Here is a 22,566-nt window from a genome sequence, read left to right on the forward strand (position 1 = left end):
ACTATAAGGTCTTCCGTGAAGACGGAAGACCTTAATAATAATAATAAGAAACAGAGTAAAAACAATATGTTCCCCAACTTCGTTTGGGGAATATAATAATAATAAGAAACAGAGTAAAAACAATATGTTCCCAAACTCCGTTTGGGGAACATAATTATATGGCTTAAGATCAGATTACACGTTCCTCAAATCTTTGTTTTGAATCTCTTAACATTATATAAAACTGATATATACTAGTCAAAATTTCTAAGTCCCCAGGCAAGTTTTTGCATTACACCGCTCTTATATTGAATTATTTAAACAGTATAATTTAATAAGTATACAGGATAATAAAGTAGCAATATAATTTTTCTCAATTAATTAATTTCATTGAAGCGCTTTAACACAATATGCAGAAATGTTAAGGCACCCTAGAATTAAAAAATCAAAACGTTAAATACCGCATTATTCTCCATTCAAACGAATTCACAGCAAGACAACCGTTCCTCAAAGAGTTCACACTATTTAAGAAAAATTCTTTTATTGAATGTTTTACCATGTGGAGACTAGGTTGTCCTCTAGTTCTGCTAGATTCTGCTGCTGGAGAAGCGGTCTCACACTCCGGTCTATCTTCTTCCATACATGCTAATTAGGGTTGAGATTAGGATGATAATGGGGCTTATCAAAATTGTCTGCGCTTTATCAACAATAGTTACATAACGTCTTCTTACATGTATTCCCCCCTCCTCCAGTTTGACATTGAGGAGAGAGCACTTCCGGTTCCGGTTCCGTTGATTTTTCCGGATAAACTCGAGGATGATTTTGTGGTGTTTGTTGAAAATCTAGCGATTTCTAACGATTAAAAGGAATTCAGGTACGCTTTGTAGGTTTTTCGGGTGGTAATTATAAAGGTTTTAAGTAAAATAAAGTCATACATTGAAAGGAAGCAGAAGTTTCGTTAACTACGACCAGCTTGGGCCATTTCAACTTCACTTGCACATTGTTGTGTAGACATACACCGCATTTTATTCAAGCTTTTTTTTCTGTTTTTCGTTATCAATTAAAGACGGAGAACACATGGAAGTAAAAATATGAAGAATACACACGAAAAACATATGGAACTCGGACTTTCTGATTTTTAACAAAAACGGTCATGGTCGAGTATAATTACACATGACATTTTTTTGGCTTTGATAGGTAAGTATTGCAAATTAAAGGCAAATTTGTTAACAACTAGTAAATTGAAGTTAAGGTTTTTAACTTTTTGAAAAAATAAAAGTGGGGACTTAGAAATTTTGACAAGTATATTATATTGTCATTCTCTTGTGATTTTTAAAGGTATACTTCATGAAAATTCATGGGAGAAATTATAATGCAACAAAACAAACTAAATAAATGTATTATGTAGTAGAAGAATCTAGAAATGAGCTCAATTAGCGTCCTCAAACAGAATTTGTTATAGAATAATGATCGTCTATCAATCAAAAGATCTTTTGCTTTTTAGACGGTGGCTAGCCACAGGCTATTGCTGCTGGTCTGTGTAAACACACGGGGACCCTAGCGGCGATTTCTGCAGAGTCAAAATAATGAAAGTAGACTTATTTCGATGTTTGAAAATAAAATGTTCACAGTTAACAAATACTTTCAAGTTATTTCAAAGACATTTCGTTGATGGATACAAAGCCTAATTCCTGATATTTGCCGTTATCAATATTTCTCGCCTCATGAATATTCATTGAGTTACGCCGAACTAAACTAATTCGTACACCAACCGACTCGTATATTCGTATGCAAACTACAGATGTCAATTCGTACATTTTTTTTTTTCGTTTTTTCTCACATGTTCGAAAAATCCGTTTCGTACGCACATTGTGTTTCTTTAAAATTACCAATTAATTGTTGAAAAATATTTGAAGATTTCATTGTATGATTGTTTCACTATCTAACTCCGAAATCAAATACTAGTAATTGCTAAACAACACACGGCTGTTTCTTGAATACTGCTTTGTGAATTTTTTTTTTACAATAAAACTTAAAAATAGTTTATTGAAATTTAACAAACTTTGTCTTTTTGTTTGAATTTCTTATATCTGTTTACAATGCTATATTAGTAAAACGAATATATGTATTTTAGGAAAGAAGAAAAAAGATCACTACATCTTAATCAGTTAATAAAATGGCATTGGAGGTGTATGATGCCATAAAATTTTCTAAGTTTATTACCATTCTAGTTTTTAAAAATAAGACTTTGTCTGATTATCTCGGACTCAAAAACGACTCAACGGATAAAAATTTGTCAAAGCTATAATTATATAACGGACAATTTACCCATATATTTCATTCCTATTTAGAAACTCTAAGTTACGTGCCTCTTATAAATTTACCCTTTAAAGGGTGTACAGAAAAGGTACTCAAATACATGTGCATGAAATAATACTATTATTAGGATTTTATGCGATTTTAGTGGGCTAAATTTAGGTCAGTCTTCTGGTGTGCTTACAAAGCAGTAAATATGTATTGCGCAATGATTTGCAAGGTTATTGCATAATTATTAGAACATTAATTACGTATGAGAAATACCATCATCGCAAACCATAGCCAAAATGTACGATCCTCTCCCATTCTGGAGAAAGCTCCATGCGCATATATACAGACTCCGATCGTGACTTGAGACGGCGGAAAATAGAGACAGAAAAATATTTTGTTATTCTTTTTTTTCGAGCAGTATAATACGAGGGTTGTCGTGTACAAAGCGTTTTTCTCGAAAAATAGTAGGCGCTGCAAGATGAAATTTTTCGCAAGTATTTATTTATCATATTTTAGTGTATCTGAATTCTTTTGATAAAATATAGACAAAAAATTAATACATCATTAACATGCTTCAATGTACTTACGCACGAAAAAAAAACTGTTTTAAAAATAATACATGAGTATTGTTTCGAAATAAAAGTAACAAATAGTTATCCTATTTTTTATTCACTATCTATTGTGTCGTCTTTTGGAAAATTTAAGGACATTAAATAATTTTGCTTAATTATTTTATCAATTTATCAAACATCAGAAATGGGAAAGTCAACTATGTGCATCAATGAAATTCCTTAATTTAACTTATCCAACTTGTTTTTAGCAAAGAGGAAACTTGACGCTGCTTTAGACATTTTGACATCATTATCATCCGTGTGTCGTAAGGCGACAAAACACATTAAGGACATTGGCAACGTTTCTGGTTTTCGTATAGGATTTTTCAAGATTTTTTTAACAGGTGTAATGGTACCAAACATATTCAGTTCAGGTCCTTTTTACCCATTAAGCCAGCCTTCCTTTATAAATTTTGTCAAATCAATGTTTTTACAATTTTCAATGCATTTCCTATGTAAAATGTTGATAAAATGGCCCTATATTATTTTCAACCATACGTTTTCTCCAAAACCCATTTATTTCATAAGGTTTATACATAAAATACATTGTTGAAACCTTATTTCCGATGAAATGCATCTACTTTGGCTGAAAATGAAAATATTGAAACAAAACACAGAAAATCGAGCACTGTTCTTTAATTTTGAGTTACTTCCCTTCACATCTAATCAATATTCATTATGATCAAGAGGCTGGTTGTTTGTTTCTATTCTATAATTTACTTTATTGGAAGCGAACTGTCATAAAACATTTTTGCAAGGATTAATAGTAACATTTAATGATGTCTCATTCACAAAACCTATAGAATCGTTCTCATTCGGTCTACCTGGCTATCACCACCTTCAGCAAAATAATTTCACATATTTGCACTTCTTAGCATTCATGTACCTATTCTAAATGACGTCCTGTTGACTGTCTGGCCCCTCAGCACAATGTAAACAAACCCATCGCTGCTTTTTTTTTTATTACTGTAGAGTTGAATATTTCCGATAAAAAAACACATGTGCTTTTGTTTACTTCTCATTCGGTAACATATGCTTTATTTGTTTTCAGCGCCTAGAGAATTCCATACGGGAGATCACTCTCCATGACTTTTTTTGATAAGTGTTAAAACCTATGTATAAACCTTTTTTCTCCGGAAACCCTGCGTTGCCAATGACCTTAAATGAAATCTGATAATTTGCAATTGTTTATTTAAATGCATATACGTATTTGAAGTTTGCTATGTTTTTTTGAAGAAAATTGTAATAGGATAGTAACAATTTTAGAAAACAGTGACAATTCATAACACTTTATACTTTTTAGTACAAAAAATATAAATTTATATACTAGTATTAAAATACAGGTAGATATATTGAGAAAAATTGAAATAAACTTTTATAATTTCCATATCATTTTACAAAATCTTAAAACATTTTTTCTTATATACTGCCAGTCGCCATTTGACGTAGCGGGTTTGCTTTGGACTCACGGACCTGAAGAAGTCTATCCTTACCGGCGTCGCGGATTCGACTCCCACTGCGTCACATGGATATCGGCCCTTAATTCAGATTGAGATCCCGTGTCGCTGCTAAAAATTTTATTCTCGAAAGGGGTGTTAAACAAACAAACTCATTCATGCCACCGTCTTTCAGTACTCACAGTACTTTGATTTAAAATCATCATTTTGTCGCGTATGTGGTGCATTGGTAAGAGCTTTTGGTCTGCAGTCGTAGAATGTTCTCACACTAAAATGAATCTGTACTACAGATCTTCATTTGGATTCCTCCACTAATAATTGGAAACGTTTCCATATGAGTGAAAAATTCTCGAAGGGGCAGTAAATAAAAAACAAACATACATATATACAAACATATCGTCTAATTCAACTATATTGACATCAAAAGTTATGAGGCGTTCGTCTAGCGGGACGACTGGTGATAGAAGACAAGTTTTATTTGTTTTACTGGTATTTTAGATCTAAGTAGCAAAAATCTGTTTATTATGGAAAAGTTACCCCGTGGGGATCCGGGTTAGAATAGGTCCTCAGTACCCGCTTGATTGTCGTAAAAGGTGACTAAATGGGGCGGTCCTTCGGATGAGACCGTATAAACCAAGGCCCCGTGTCACAGCAGGTGTGGCACAATAAAGATCCCTTCCTGCTTAATGGCCCTGAGTGCCGAGCATAGGCCCAAATTTGCAGCCCTTCAGTGGCAATGGTGACGTCTCCATATCAGTGAAATATTCTGGAGAGGGACGTTAAACACTATACACTCAATCAATCATTATGGAAAAGTTAGGAAACAATGAATAACTATCAGAAAAACAGGGTGTGGACCACAACTCATAATATGGTGGAATGCTTTCAATCAATTTAAAGAGTTTGCTTTTTATTGCAAAAAAATCAACATTCAATCTGCAACTTAATATAATTACATGTATATCATATTAGATCAAATTATGAATTTGAAATTTGTTTTTGTCAGCAGGGTAATCTTTAAAATCCTTTGATTTATTAAATGGCTATCAATGTGGTTTTGAATGCTTCGTTCTTTACTTACTTTGAGACGCAACTCTTATGCGACCCTAAGTAAGAGACAGTTTTAAATTTTAACAATATTTTAAAATAAAGCTGGTATATCAAAGAAAAGCATAAGCCTACAGCTTTAGATCTAGGAGGACAGGAAGACATAATTCTTTTTTTTACTGGAAGATCTATATAAAAATGTGTGTACACTTTCCAGTTGTAAAATAATAATCTTGCATTTTAGATTTGCATGACGTAAAATATTGCAAATTAATCTTTTGCCTAAAACGTGAACAATAAAACTACCTTGAAATGGTACGAAATTCGGCAAAATACTGCTGTCTGACGCTAAAAAAGACGAAAAACAAAATCAGATCTCAGGTTCTTAACTCATTTGTCGTTAATAGTATCGAACAAACCTTCTCGATCGCATTGATGAGAATGTAGAAACAAGATGTGTCTGTGAAACATTATGCGCCCGTCGGCATCAAAATTCGGAAATAGCTTTTTTTTTATCGCATAGGTAACAGTAAAGGTCACAAGGTCATTAGAAATAACTTAATTCGTGCTGTATGCATACCAAATTGAAGTTACAGCGAAAGTTCGAAAAAGCTATTCTTAGCATATATGTTACAGTCAAGGTCACAAGGTCATTGACCTTGATGTTATTCGAAAGCGCTTAATTAGTGGTTATGTTTATATGCATATCAAATATGATATCTCTATCTCTCACGGTTCAAAAGTTATTGCGAAGGTTAAAGTTCACAACAGGCAGACAGACAAACAGATTAACAGAGGGAAAAAACAAGATGTGTTTGTGAAACACTATGCACCCGGTGGAAACAAAGTTCTAAAAAGGAATTTTTAGCAAATACGTCACAGTCAAAGTCACACGATCATTGCCCTTGGTGTCATTTGAAAGCACATAATCAGTGTAGTATGCATACCAAATATAAAGTCTCGATCTCCCATGGTTCAAAAGTTATAGCGAAAGTTCGAAAAAGCTATTTTTAGCATATAGGTCACAGTCAAGGTCAAAAAGTCATTGGCCTTGGTGTTGAAGGAGTGGAGTATGCATGCTAAATATGACGTCTTTATCTCCCACAGTTCAAAAGTTATGGCGAATGTTAAAGTTGACAGCAGACGCATGACAAACAGATAAACAGACAAACAGACAGACAGGACAAATACAATAAATGCCCCGAATCCATAGATTCCGGCGCGTAAAAACAATACACGTCTTGATCTATTGATCCTTGCGTATTAAAAAATCATTGAGTTTGTTTCGAACACTACATCGTTATGTTGTCAAGTCATTTGATATGAATTGTCCCAGATATATTCATCGCTATCTTTATAATTTCAGAAGATAAAGTCGATTTTAAAAATTTTCTGTCACCTCAATCGTCTGTTGTATGAAATCGATAACATTAAGACGAGTCTAGACGACATTTAAAGAAATATCATTCATAAACCATTTTACGTACTTTAAAACATAAAAAGTAATTTCATATACTTTATACGAATTTTCACAAGTAAGGTTCTATTTATATAAATCAAGGATAATATTTCCTCAATAGTTAGTACGGAAAAGAAGTAAGATTTTTACCCGAAAAGATATTTGATATGCAGAAGAATTTGAATGCACATATAATTCATGGACATATTTTTATACATATATATATCAAAAGCTGCACAAACCTCCAAAAAGGCAGGCATCATAAATTTTAGAAGCTATGTCTGTACCCGTAATGGTTGCGTTCACGTAGTTTATTGTTTCCAATTCTCTTGGCATTTTTGTTTTTTCCAGTAATACTGGAATCATGCTATTTTCACATTGATCATGAGAAGCCTTGATCCCATAAAGGATTTCTAGACCACATAGCTGGCTGTCCTTAAATTTCTTTGAAACCAGGTACACGATTTTCATGCTGTTTTCAATCCCGTTTAAAATATTTTCCACTGATGACACACCCGGAACAAAATCTCTGATATGATTCAAACACTTAAGCTGGTAATGATTCTCTAAATTATCTATCAACGGAAGAGCAATTTCCTGATCTTCTGAACAGAACGACATAAAGATGTGATACCTTTTACCATAAGGAAGAGGAATCTTTGGCACCGCCATATCAGTATTGTTTAGAAAAGAAATATTCCTTATATCAATTTAAAAACTATCCACTTCTTCACTGTATTTAAACAGAGACGTATAAAGATCTATTATACGTCATCTTCTTATCAATTTAAGTCGGGTACGTTGATATTTAGAATTTAAAAAGAAAGTAAAGAATATGACAGGTTCGATAACAATGATGGAAACTCTTGATGGTTTGTCAAAAATACTGCTTCTCTTTCAGTTCACAGCTGTTAAGGTATGTGGTCTTCCTTGCAGTTTTTATATGTGCTTTTTGATTTTTTTTATTATGTTATTTTCTCCAATGGCATTCTAGTCTAAAAGCTTCATGTCTCTAATTGATAAAGCAAATATTCAGCAGTTCTTGGTGTATGATCGTATATAAATTATACAATAAAAGTGATAAAACATAAATTCCTTCGACTAAAGCACTGTATGTCAACACCAAAACAAAACAATTTAAATAAAAACAATTGACATTTCATATTTTTTTTATTTCCTGATCATGAGAAGGAGCACACAGCGGGTGTGACCGGTCAGCATGGGATGCTCACCTCCATGGCAACTGATCCCACCTCTAATGTTTCGGAGATTCGTGTTTACTGTACCACTTGTGAAATAGATCAGTCCATATCCACGTACAAAACTTTGAGTATCCTTTATCTACAAAAACAAAATGATCTCTTGCATGGGACAGTGGTTCTAGAGTTCCGGAGAAAGAAGTTGATCCCTATTTAGCTGATTCGAATCTCACTTTAAGACGTTAAGACCAGTCCTTCGGTTGAGACCGTAAAAACTGTGGTCCCTTGTCGCAGTACATGCTGACACGAAAAAAATTTCCACATTGCACAAAGGTTCTAGTAAGTGCCAAGTTTAATATAAAATTTGCAGCTCTCCACCGGCGAATGGTGGCGTTTCCATATGAGTGAAAAATTCTTGATAGAGGCGTTAAACAAGATTCATTCAAACAGTAAAAAGCTATTGCAATTCAGTGCATTCCCACAAACCACTCCAAAATATCCAAAAGGTCTACAAAATCAGTCAAATTTTAAAGTTTTTTTTTCGATTTGTAATATAGAGCGCAATCTCTGATCTAAAATATGCATCTAGTAAATGACAGAAATGTTCTAAGGATTAAAAGACATTTTATTTTTTAAATCAGAGAGTGAGCTCTGATGTTTAATGGTCAAAATTCATTGAAGCTTCAGAGATCTCTTTTTTAAACCCAACCCCTCCCCCTAAAAAATAGATTAAATACGGAACAGTTAAATAATTTAAAAGTGAGGTTTCTCTCGATAGACCGATAGATAAGCAGCAATTTTTCAAATGTACTTTAACTTGATGCTAATGAAATGTATATTTTTAATGGAGAAAGGCAAATAATACATACTTTGTTTACAAGGTCATAACATTAACCGTAGAACCTTAGAAATGATCACTTTAAACGAGACTGTTGATATTCTTGTTTCCTCAGCGTGCTTGTTAATAACTTACCTCGTTTGAGAAATTGTTCTTACTTAGAGAAATATACATGATATTTTCAATAAATGAATTCCCTTCAATGATACTGCCAAATCAAAACCTGCAATCATATTAAAGGTAAATGTAAGAGTTGTATTTTTTTTTTTTAGACGACTAAAGCATCAGTGTGTTTATATCCTAAAGCACTCTACAATGGAGATTGTGTGACCTGTCCTGCTAATACACTGTATCAAAATTTGGGATCATTGGGTCAGAATGGCAACTGTGTTTACAAATGTTCTGGTTCAACTCAGCTAATATCAGGCAAAACATGTCAATATAAATGTATGGAAGGAAATGAATATAAAAGAGGTGAAGTAAAATATTGTAGAGACAAATATCTCAACATTGGCTTCTGTCCTGTGAACAACTGTCCTCAATCTGCTCCGGTTTGTTATTTTATGCAGTGTCTTCTCACTTGTCCTATGTTTAGTGTTCAATATGACAATAGCTGCTTGATTGAGTGTTTTAAGGACCGTCCATTTGTTCATAACGGAGTATGTGTCAAAGAATGTCCTTCAGAAGAAAATGTCATTGAAAATGGACTCTGTTTGACGAAATGTTCTGCGGGTCTGTATTTATCAGGAAATGTCTGTCTAACAAGCTGTTTAGAGAACCAATATATTGAAAATAATATATGTGTGTCGAACTGTTCTACATTTACCATGTTGGAAGGACGACATTGCGTCAACAATTGTTCACAAAACCGATATGTTTCGGGAAACAAATGTGTTACACAATGTCCAAATGTTTTTTTCGAAAATGAACGACTATGTGTTGCATCGTGTCCCAACAACACAGTTACCGAGGACAATAAATGCCTCAATTCGTGTTCACCCGGGAGGTATTTATTTGGATCTAAATGCTTGATAAAATGTCCCAACAAAACATTTGTCAATGAAACCGGTAAAGTCTGCATGGAACAATGTGTTAATGGTTATACATTTAAAAAAGATAGTTATCTGCTTTGTTTACAATCTTGTCCTGATCTAACTGTTATGGTAAACGGTACTTGCAAGAAAAAATGTTCAAAGGATAACCCTTTTTATCTTGAAGGATTCTGTTTGCAAACATGTCCTAACTCTTCTATTTACATTTTAGCAGTAGTTTCTCCGTTTGATATGATGATGTACAAATGTGTACCTTCTTGTCCAAAGTATGTATCTGTAAACAAGCTCTGTGTTGATACATGTCTACCAAACGAAGTATTGTGTGGAAATGAATGTCAGTCACAATGTCCAGTGTCTGATCCAGTTCGTGTGCATTTATCAGTGAATGGAAGAAAAACAACCAATATCACTTCAACAATCACAGTGAAAGAGCCGATATCTGCTTTTATAGTTTGTGCAATCAAATGCCCAAGAGATTTTTTTTTTGACAGAAACGAATGCTATCCTGACTGCCTGAATGCAGGTAGAAGAATGGTATATAATTCTACGTGTTTGGAGAAATGCCCAGATGACCAACCATACATGACTGAAAATGGAAGTAAGGTCCTTTGCTCAAAGTCATGTGATCACCTTCACTTTGGCATGAATTGTGTAGAAAATTGCCCAGTGGCTCATAAATCAGGATACAAGGGTGAATGCGTCAACTGTATGGAAATCGGGATGTTTTCACAAGGGAGAGATCAAGAATGCGTCCATGAATGTAGACATTTTCATTTCGATAATGAATGCTACGATTACTGTCCTCTTAATGCACAATACATGTACAATAAAACTTGTTTTAAGACATGTCCCGACAATGTCAGAATGATAGACAATCAAAATTATGGAAACACTAATTTATTCATATGCGTGCAGACTTGTCCCGCTTTTAAATACACTTTGAATAACCGGTGTGTTTTGAGATGCCCACAGAGCAAGCGGTTTATAATTAAAGGCAAATGCATGTCCTGCCAGGACATTGGTCAATTCGATGACGGACAAAAGTGTGTTGAAGTCTGTCCTGAAATCGGATACAACTTTCATTGTTATCAACAGTGTCCCTATAATACAAAACTGTACAACAAATCATGCGTAATGACATGTCCGAGCGAAATGCCACTCCAACTTTGGGATCAAAGAAAAGGACATTACTGTGGAACGGAATGCCCAGAAGAATATTTCATACTGGAAAATCAATGTGTATGGTTTTGTTTGCATGGTGTACATAATTATTATATATATAATGGTACATGTTTGGATAAATGTCCATCACAAGCATCATACATTTGGAAATTTGAGAAGCACAGTCAGCTTTTCTCTCAGTGTCTAGAAAAATGTGAAGATGGAAAAGTAAAACTTCACGATAACTGTTACGATTCATGTCCAGATAATTACATTGAGTTCAGAGGTTACTGTGTCTTGTATTGTCCAAAAGAAGTTCCGTTTACGTACAGAGGATCATGTGTTGCGAATTGCACCCACTACAAATTAGGATTAAGCTGTGTGGATGATTGTCCATCTAATTTATTTCGTGACAATAATACTTGTGTTGTAACGTGTCCCGCTGAACGTCACTACATTTACGACAGAAACTGTGTAGAAAGCTGCAAGAATTATATTTACATGATAGGAAAAAACTGCTATAACAAATGTCCCCCAAGTAAAGTGGAATTCGAACGACAGTGCTTGGACGATTGTCCAAAACTTGCCCAATTCAACAATAAAGGACTGTGTGTCAGTTCTTGTCCAAATATGACTAGAGGAAAGCATTGTTACGACTCTTGTCTTTATAATATGAAAACCTACAAAAACGAATGTGTAGAAAAATGTCCAGACATTTCTAGGTTTACAAATGAAGACAAATGTGTTGATAATTGCCCATTTTATTTTAATAGCAACTTTGAATGTATAGGTAATTGCCCTGAAAATACATATCCGCACGGACAGCAGTGTAAAACAGACTGCCCAGCAGAGAGCCCTTTTTTACAAATTGGCTTTTTATCGAAGAAGTGTTTGGCATCTTGTGGGAGTTACCATTTGGCAGCAGAAAATATGACTTGTATGCGTCAAGATGAATGCAAAGGATATATCGACGATTCTTGGTGTAGGAAAAAATGTCTGTTACACACGTACACACTTCACTCAGATGACAAAAATACCTGCAAATCTCTTTATCCTGTTTACGTTTTGATCTCACTTTTAATCATCCTAATTCTTGCTGATATCGCCTTTGGAGTCAGAATAATGATTTTTCGTCGGAAAGTATTAAAGGTAAATCTTTATATATATAAAGAAAAAATAGTACATGTATATTATAAATATAGCATAATATCAAATAGTAAGCTATTGGAATAATTTATTGTATTAATGTATTTTTCGATTAAAATATCCAAGTATGAAATAGATGTGTCAGACTCTGTGGTATCTTTTATCTCAAGCTCTCCAGGATATGTCTTATCGACATAGGAATAGAAAATAACCATTGTTAATTGACAGTACGTCGTCGATATATCTAAATGTCGAGTTGAAGGCCACAACAAGTGTTTTCTTCTCTTCAATCATAAGATTTTGCACAGATTCTGCTTCATATGAATGCAAAAATAGGTCTTCTAATAAGAACGCAATTGGTACCCATGGGGATTCCAATAGATTGTTGGAAGACCTGGTCTCCAAAACCACATAGATATTGTGTCAATTAGAAACTCAAACATCTTTTTGATATCACCTTCAGAGTTTTTGTGTGTGCAGTCAGAATGTGTTTTAACAAAAAAAAAATTGTGAATGACCAATGACCAAGTTCGTAAATTTACGAGGGCCGTTCAAAAATTACGCGGACTTGTTGCACAGAAAAAATATTTGACGACATAATCGGGCAAAATGTCACACATAATATAAAAGAATCTTTACTTAAATGGTCTTCAAAATTTCATATCAAAATGTTGTAAATTGGTATTACTTTTGAGTTATTTTTCAGGACATATTAAGTCACGGAGCAACAAAATCTTCGACGTCACACGCATTATGAAAAATATGTGATTGAGCTTTCATTTTCTCAACATTTTCCAAGAGTACCTGTACAGTTTGAGTTACCATATCTACTCAACATCCAAACACCATTTCGTGTCAAGCTTAAAATCTATTAAACAAGTAAAGAATACTCTTTTTTGTTTTCAAAACCAACAAGAGGCCCAGGGGCCACAGCGCTCACCTGAGCACATCGGGCTTGAATTTACTCCCCCCCCCCCCTCCAGGCATTCATCATTTGAACAAACTAGAATCTACACTACCTGAGGATGATTCCATGTAAATATCACTAATCATAGCTTTGAAGTACTTGAAAAGAAGATTTTAAAAGGTTTCCCTATATATTCCTATGTAAAACTTGGGTCGGCCATTTTGGCCCCACCCTAGCCCCGGGGGTCATGATTGGAACAAACTTGAATCTACACTACCTGAGGATGATTCCACATGAGTTTCATCTTTCCTGGCCCAGTGGTTCTTGAGAAGGATTTTTAAAGATATTTCCTATATATTCCTATGTAAAACTAGGGTCGGCCATTTTTGGCCCCACCCTGGCCCCGGGGGTCATGATTTGAACAAACTTAAATCTACACTACCTGAGGATGATTCCACATGAGTTTCATCTTTCCTGGCCCAGTAGTTCTGGAGAAGAAGATTTTTAAAGATGTTTCCTATATATTCCTATGCAAAACTTGAGTCGGCCATTTTGGCCCCACCCTTGCCCCGGGGTCATGATTTGAACAAACTTGAATCTACACTACCTGAGGATGATTCCACATGAGTTTTATCTTTCCTGGCCCAGTGGTTCTGGAGAAGAAGATTTTTAAAGATTTTTCCTATATATTCCTATGTAAAACTTGGGTCGGCCATTTTGGCCCCACCCTTGCCCCGGGGGTCATGATTTGAACAAACTTGAATCTACACTACCTGAGGATGATTCCACATGAGTTTCATCTTTCCTGGCCCAGTGGTTCTGGAGAAGAAGATTTTTAAAGATTTTTCTTATATATTCCTATGTAAAATTAGGGTCGGCCATTTTGACCCCACCCTTGCCCCGGGGGTCATGATTTGAACAAACCTAAATCTACACTACCTGAGGATCATTCCACATGAATTTCATCTTTCCTGGCCCAATGGTTCTTGAGAAGAAGATATTTAAAGATTTTTCCTATATATTCCTATGTAAAACTTTGATCGGTCATTTTGGCCCTACCTTAGCCCTGGAGGTCATGATTTGGACACACTTGAATCTACACTACCTGAGGATGATTCCACATGAGCTTCATCTTTCCTGGTCCAGTGGTTCTGGAGAAGAAGATTTTTAAAGATTTTTCCTATATATTCCTATGTAAAACTTGGGTCGGCCATTTTGGCCCCACCCTAGCCCCGGGGGTCATGATTTGAACAAACTTGAATCTACACTACCTAAGGATGCTTCCACATGAGTTTCATCTTTCCTGGCCCAGCGGTTCCGGAGAAGAAGATTTTTTAAAAATGCCATTAATTTTTAACAAATTCATGATTATCTCCCCTTGGAAAAGGGCATGGCCCTTCATTTGAACAAACTTGAATCCCCTTTTCCCAAGGATACTTTGTACCAAGTTTGGTTGAAATTGGCCCAGTGGTTCTTGAGAAGAAGATGAAAATGTGAAAATTTTACGACGACAACGACAACGACAACAACAACGACAACGACGACAGACAACGGACAAATTTTGATCAGAAAAGCTCACTTGAGCCTTCGGCTCAGGTGAGCTAAAAACTGCAGGTATTTATGAGATATAGTGTGATATTGGTGACTCTCAATCACGTTCTTTTCAGTCCTGATAAAGTTTTCGTCGATAATTTTCTTCCCGTCCTCCCGTATAGACTTTTTGCAGAGGTCTAACGGTCTAAAATTTCAATTTGCTATTTGTGGACGAATGTCACGAATACCCTAGTTTACCACATGTTTTATTATGCATATTTTGGATCTATGTTGGCGATACCTCGAGCATTACACATAGTTAAACAAAAGTGTGGTGCGCCGTCAATTCAGGAGACGTCATTTTGACAGTCGTTTTCACGGGAATCACATCGGAGAAAAATCACTTTATTTCTGTTAGTACTTCAAATATCATGTCAGAAATCTAAATACTTAATAAAAAAAAATTAAAGATACATTTGAGAAAATTGTCGAAAAATATTGCGAAATATAGAAAATTAATGAGTTAAATTTTGGATTCTGCATGCTTTTGCTTCAAATCTTTTGTCGTGCTCCGTACCTCTCAATCAGCGATATCAAGATACATATTTCTCTGTAATTTCATAACTATATGACGTCTGTAAGAGTAAATTATAACACAGTCCGCGTAATTTTTGAACGGCCCTCGTACTATAGTTCAATTTTTATTGAAAAAGCAGCTGTCAATAATATCAAAAAGCCTGGACTAAAATTTATCGTGGGGAATGGTTGTGTATAAAGTTGAAAAGTCGTTAAGTTTTTAAGCTGTTGATATTCCCCATTGTCCAAAAACATTTCTTTGGACACCAACGTTTCCTTTCTTGATCTCATGATCTTGGCTTTGATCTAAGTTTGTAAAGCTTTAACTAAGATTTTTTATATTCTCTGTTACAAGACCTTCCATTTTTTTCTTTGACTTTAGCGTATGAAATTGTTAAATTCGCTATAGGAAGGATCAGGCAGTATTCACAAACACGTTTTGTAAATGTTCAAAATGTCCAAATTCAAAGACATCAAATAGTGACTAAAACCACTGATAAGGAATAACAAATATGATATATATTTAACAAATTTTAAATCTTTAATTTAGAAATTTTAAGTTAATAACTATATTGCATTGGAAATGCTTTCAAACATATATTTGAACATATTACATACATGTAACATAAGAACAAGTAATGTTCTTACTCATGAATTATGTACCTGGTCAGTTTGTAGTGTGTTTGTGTGTGTTCATTTTATAAAATCCTTTTTTCTTAATTTCAGGCAGATCAAAACAAAAAGAAAGAAGAATTGGAAATGGGTGAAATTAACCTTTTATTTAATGAAGAAGACTGATGTATTTGATACAACTGTATTCAGAATATAACCTCGGGAATAGTATACATCAATGTATTATAAACGTGGTGTAAGTTATTTGTGGATTGATTGATGAATTAATATTTACATTTCCAATGTCTTTTTTCGAGATAAAATTACAAATAGCTTAATGTACATTATTTCTCCATCAATGTACTGGATCATCAATAGGCGCGGTATAAAAGTACTGAAAGTACTCATGGGAGTTGAACATTGTGATCTGAAATATCTCACAGGAAGTAGAGGAACATTTTCATGCTTTCAGATTTAAGTCAGCTAGAACTAATTTGTTAGAGATATAACACGAAACATTAAAAATAATTTCAATTGCATTTGAATGGAAGATCATGGGGCTGCTTTTAAATTAGCTGCAGAACTGTAGCTCGCCGAAAAAATATTTTGATAGACTGGAGAGCTACAGTGGTACCCATTAAAAAAAACTATATATATTTACTGCGCACAAAAAAGTGCGCTGTTTCTCGATTTATTTTTCCGTGTTTTTTTAACTGTCATCTCAAAATATTACTAACATGTTCTAAAATATTCTTTCACTGTTTCCACAACAAAACATTCCTTATAATTGTTGTGAATAGCCCTTCAGCCCCTTCTGGCCTCGAAATTGAGATCATATAAAATGTCGTCTATTTATGCTGCAATTTTGGTTTGCAAGATAATTTGGTCCAACGCACTTCGTGCAAATGTCAAATATAAGCGAGTTTCATAGAGGAGGAAGGAATTTTTATAAATCTTTTTTAAGTCTGAGGGAAGAATTAGAAAGAATTAATCCCGAACTAAGCTCAACTTTTCGTGCTCAATAAATGTACATGTTTTTTTTTACAATGGTAGGCGCTGTAGCTCTGCGATCTGTCAAAATATTTTTTCGGAGAGCTACAGTTCTGCAGCTACTTTTAGACACAGGTCAGTTAGTGCAGATTTGAAAGAGATACAACACCAAGCATTAGAAATACTAGTAAGTTCAATTTACTTAACACCGTTTTTGAAAGTGTGTGTGTGGGGGGGGGGGGGGGGGGGCAGAGAAAAACAATTCAACTTACCTGATAAAAATCTGACAACAATTTGACCAAACCAAACAAACAACCCCCGCCACCAAAAAAAATAATTTTTCCAAACTCGAAAATACTATTTTCTGGGTAGGATTCAAACTTCTTTCAGTACCATTTATTTCTCAAACACTGCCCTTATACTTATGAAGCATTTGAATCAAATCGCCCCCTACTCTTTTTGAATGTGTACAAGATATTTGGTCCCATCAAACAAACAAACTCTTTATATTCGATGTTACCATCAACAGACACTAGATTGTCATTAGCTCACCTGAGCCGAAGGCTCAAGTGAGCTTTTCTGATCACATTTTGTCCGTCGTCCGTCCGTCTGTCCGTCTGTCTGTCTGTTTGTCCGTCCGTCCGTCTGTAAACTTTTCACATTTTCGACTTCTTCTCAAGAGCCAATGGGCCAATTTTAACCAAACTTGGTACAAAGCATCCTTGGTTGAAGGGGAGTTTAAATTATTAAAATGAAGGGCCAAGTCCCTTTACAAGGGGAGATAATCAAGAAAAGACAAAAATAGGGTGGGGTCACTAAAAAATCTTCTTCTCAAGAACCAATGGGCCAGGAAAGCTGAAACTTATATGGAAGCATCCTGGGGTAGTGTAGATATTAAATTGTTAAAATCATGACCCCCGGGGGAAGGGCGGGGCCACAATAGGGAATCCAAGTTTTACATAGAAATATATAGAACAAATCTTTAAAAATCTTCTTCTCAAGAACCACTAGGCCAGGAAAGCTGAAACTTATGTGGAAGCATCCTTGGGTAGTGTAGATATTAAATTCTTAAAATCATGACCCCCTGGGGAAGGGCGGGGCCACAATAGGGAATCCAAGTTTTACATAGAAATATATAGAACAAATCTTTAAAAATCTTCTTCTCAAGAACCACTAGGCCAGGAAAGCTGAAACTTATGTGGAAGCATCCTTGGGTAGTGTAGATATTAAATTCTTAAAATCATAAAAGGGAAGGGGGTAGTGGGGCATGATAGGTATAGCAAGAGGGGAAATCTGATAAGAACTGCATCACCCAAATTACTCAGGTGAGCGATGTGGCCCATGGTCTCTTGTTTTTCTTTCTCTGATTAAAACAAGCATTTGCTTTTCTTTTTTGGGTATGAATGGTTCTTTTCGAACACAATAATTAATTTTTATAGAATTCTGTGCTTATCTTTTCTATCAAGTGTATCTATCTTTATATTCCATAATTTTAAATTTCATTTCAAGTAATTTCTATATAGAAGTAAGTATGTCTGAATACTTTACATTTTGTTTGTTTTACGTTCGATAATTTTTCGCTCAAATTGAGACACTACCACTTGCCAATGGAGCTAGCTACATGTACGTCTATAAATTTTTACCTTATAATACACAGCACTCAGAACCATTGAGCAGTGAGGGGTCGTTTTGTGCCAGCACCTACTGCGAAATGGGATTTCGGTTTATAATGGCCTCATCAAAAGAGTTCATCTCCAAATGCATCCTGCAGGATCCAAACCTGCGACGTAAGGAATCAATACCTTACTTTGAATCTCTAGAGCAAACTTTTTTAACAATTGCGCCACGCGAGTGACACTTAATTTCTGTGTTTTTGATTTAATTCAAATGTAATAAAAATCAGACATAGTTTAACGAGCTACTACAAGAAAAAAAAAAATGAGGAACGATATGTTTTCACACATCGATCATTGGGATCATTATATCATTGTGTCTGCATACACATGTATTCATTCATTTTATTTGTTTTATAAATTATTACTTAAAGCCACGCACATTTTTCAAGTTTAGTTCTAGTGTTGAACACGTGACCAACTAAATGCTGATAAATTCATGAAATTAAAAATCAATGTCATTTGAAATTGTGATATCGAATATCAAAAAACTTGAATAGCATTTAAATGCTATTATTTTTTCCCCTTTACCAACGTAAAAAAATGAGTTACATATATGTGGTCTGACAAAACTTTTTCCAGTCTAACAGATCATTTTACTTGTCAGAACAAATAAATGTCTGACAGTGATTTTTTTCCGTAGTAATTTTTAAACGAAACGTTGTTCTATCTCTTCATTGCTGAAACAAATTGAAAGAAGTTGTGTAAAACCTTAACGTTCCTTTTCACATTACATGTATTTAGCAGCTTCTTACTCTGACAGCAGACAAAAGCTATATTTTAAATAATTCCGACCCTTTCCAAAGATTTCCTAAATCTTCTCATTCCTTTAAATGACATGGCCATCGAACCACTTGGGATATAAAGGAGAGAATGAACTAAACTTACATATCAAGAAGTTTACTATTCAGAATAAACTCTTAACAGCACTGGAGCGTAGTGGAGTCAGCCGAGGATTGTCGATTGATAAATGACAGAAAACTGGGACTATTTTTTCACCCGGAAATCAAACTTATGAGTCATTTCTCAGAGATATGACAAAAATATGCTATTCAAATTAAGTTAAATAAAATTCAATTTAATTTACTTTCAAATCATTTATGAAAATTAGATTAATTCAGAAAAATGAGATGGACTATTTTTATTGCGGGCGGTTCTGCGAGTTTATATGGACCCGGACCACAATTAGCTTACATATAGACTTATATAGTAAAAAGATGTGTTTTATTTTCTTTGTAACTTTTTTAAAAATCTTCATTTCCAAAATATCTTTGACCACATGATAGAGCAATGTGTCAGATCAATATTCACATCCAGAAATAGGGGTGTTGAATGTGGAATTCCCTGGTTATTAATAAACTTCTGACGTCATGACCTCGGGATAGCTCTCGCTTGTCAAAAAAAGTGTAAACAAACCAAATGAATGCTCTTTTCAATTCATATTTCTAGGCATAATTTTTGCTTGAAATGCACCTTGCTGCATATCATTGTAAACTTTAGACACTCTACTTTTATTCTATACCCCAAAAGTATCTAAAACATGTGAGCTATTTTTATTTTTATCATTGAAAGGGAGGCATATGAATTTCCTACATGTGCTACGTTTTAGCCATTTGACCTTCACCCTTTAATTGTGGCCCGGATCCTATATAGACTGGTGCGAGTTTATATTGAATATCACAGGGGAGTAAATTGGTCTACACAGAAGCACCACGACGGCCGCTATGTAATTCATTGTAAAATTACTGCGCTAGAAATCGCGTGACGACCATGGGAGATTGAACATAGTTCCAACTCCCAAAAATCACGTGCAGGGCGGGACAAATAGAGACAGAAGCGGGGCTTCTAGCACATGGATTGGTGGACTCAATATCATGTAAATATGAGGAATAACTGTCAGATTTTTAGTTTTCATGACAATGATCAATGGATTGCGTGATAATTTGCATAAACGCCGAGGGCGAAATCGAAAAATAAGACAGTTATACCTTAAATGTACATGTATGTTGTTTTGCGTCCTATTTGAGACTTTTTCACCCATATTGAGACATGATCAAATACCGATGAAAGGCTTCAAATTTAAACATTAACTCGGCACTCAAGGCCACTGAGCAGTGAGGGATAATTGTCATGCCAGCGGTACTGTGACACAGGGCCTCGGCTTGAAAGGTCTCATCCGAATTTTCACTCTAATGTGCCGACTGCTGGAATTGGCAAAGAAACAGTTTAAACAATATTTTTCTTTTTTGACCTATGTCATACGCGGCCGAGATTCGAACTCATTGCCTTCCGATCACATAGCGAGCGCTCTACCGTCTGAACTAAATAGTAAGGCGGGGCAGGACAAATAGAGATAGAAGCGAGGCTTTTAGAACGTGAATTTGCGGAATCAAGAGCATGTAAATATTACCGAGCGCAGGGAGCGTCGCCAAGCGACGCTCGCAAAGCGAGCTCAATAGACTAACGTGTAAGAACAGAGGAAATTCGGAATGGAATCTGTACATACGTCAGGCAAATTTTTCTGTGAAACATTCCCAGAATTCCTTTACTACCCAATGTCCTTTGCGCAAATAAATAAATAAATACTAAAACATAAACGGCTTACAGTATGTAGAAATCTTTTAAAGAAACAAAAAATAACTCTGCAATTGTTTTCGACCCAAATATTGCACTAGGTCTATAGATAGTTTTCGATAGGCCTGAATTTAGCGAAAGTTACGTCCCGTTGGCCGCCATATTGGAGGTCGACTCAGTGATTTTCCCTCTTTGTCTCACCAAGTTTAAGAAAATATAACAGAAATATTTGGTAGAAAATCTTTATCAAATAATTTTTTTTAAATAAAGGAGGCTTCCAAAAATTTATATACTTCAGAAAAATAATGATTTCTAATTCAAAATAGCAAATATAAAAATTTTAAATTGGTTGAACAATGAAGGAATATGATCATTTGGACCTCCAGTATGGCGGCCAACGGGAAGTAACTCTTGGTCAATCGAAAACTATCTATAGTTTCAAACAGACGCTCGGCTGTCTCCGTAAGCTCCGACGAGCTCCGTGACGTCGTGTGACGTCACAGGTAGTCGAGATGTCTCGCGCGGCTTGAAGTTTGAAGTGGCTGATCAAGTGTTTTTGATGGTACAACTGCGCTCGCCCCAACGGTCACACCGTAAAACATATTAAGAATAGTTATAACTGTCAGATTTTTTGGTTTCGTGACGATGATCAATCAATTGGCTTGCGTAATAATTTTGGCGTGTATGCAAATTATCACTTAGGTCACTCGAACAAGAAAATATACAACTTTTCAACACTTTATACAATGAAATATATGAGTATTCAAGCTCAAAAGTCCAAGAATTTGCTATTTTTGAAAATGGAAGTTCATGAAAAAAAAAAACAAGTCTCATTTAAAGTAAATACTTCGCAAATTCTATTGTCCAAAAAATGATTTGCAAATATTTGTCAGTTCTTGCCAGGGACCTATATACTTAGTATATAGGTCCCTGGTTCTTGCCCCTTACTGTACTATAGGTGGCGCACGACACGCTAAGGTTCTGTAATGGTTTGGGTCGTGGATATCGGCCTGGATAGCTCAGTAGGTAGAGCACCTGACTAGAGATACAGGGGTCTCGGGTTCGATTCCCGGTCCAGCCATGCATTTTCTCCTTTCCTGTTACAGATTTGGTGCCGTTGACCACCCCTGGAATTGCAGGTGAAAGTCCTGCCAGGGGCAATAAGAACTTGGGTTGTGTCTTCGAGGGCGAAGACCATTTAAGGAGGGAGGAATGTAATGGTTTGGGTCGTGGATATCGGCCTGGATAGCTCAGTAGGTAGAGCACCTGACTAGAGATACAGGGGTCTCGGGTTCGATTCCCGGTCCAGCCATGCATTTTCTCCTTTCCTGTTACAGTTCATATTTACTTCCGGTTTCGATTCGATTTCGCTTAGTCACTAAACTATTTTAAAAGTTCGTCAAAATAAACATCCAATGCCTACTTGCTGTTGCGTGCCTGGTTGC

The 22,566-nt window shown here is 35.2% G+C and overlaps 1 protein-coding gene across 1 annotated transcript; it reads right to left on the bottom strand.

The window, feature by feature from the left end:
• Positions 1-535: 535 nt before the first annotated feature.
• LOC134273399 (toll-like receptor 6) lies at positions 536-7,532 on the bottom strand (the record flags this gene model as incomplete). The annotated part of the gene is made up of 2 exons (XM_062755597.1): positions 7,103-7,532; positions 536-624 (listed from the first exon to the last, which is right to left on the bottom strand). Coding segments are annotated over exons 1-2 (519 nt in total), but the record flags the coding sequence as incomplete, so codon positions are not given.
• Between the last annotated feature and the right edge of the window lie 15,034 nt (positions 7,533-22,566).

The sequence above is a fragment of the Saccostrea cucullata genome, unplaced genomic scaffold (assembly GCF_032062105.1).
Source record: "Saccostrea cucullata isolate Sc308-1 unplaced genomic scaffold, CSIRO_AGI_Scuc_v1 ctg7884, whole genome shotgun sequence".
Taxonomy (NCBI): Eukaryota; Metazoa; Mollusca; class Bivalvia; order Ostreida; family Ostreidae; genus Saccostrea; species Saccostrea cuccullata.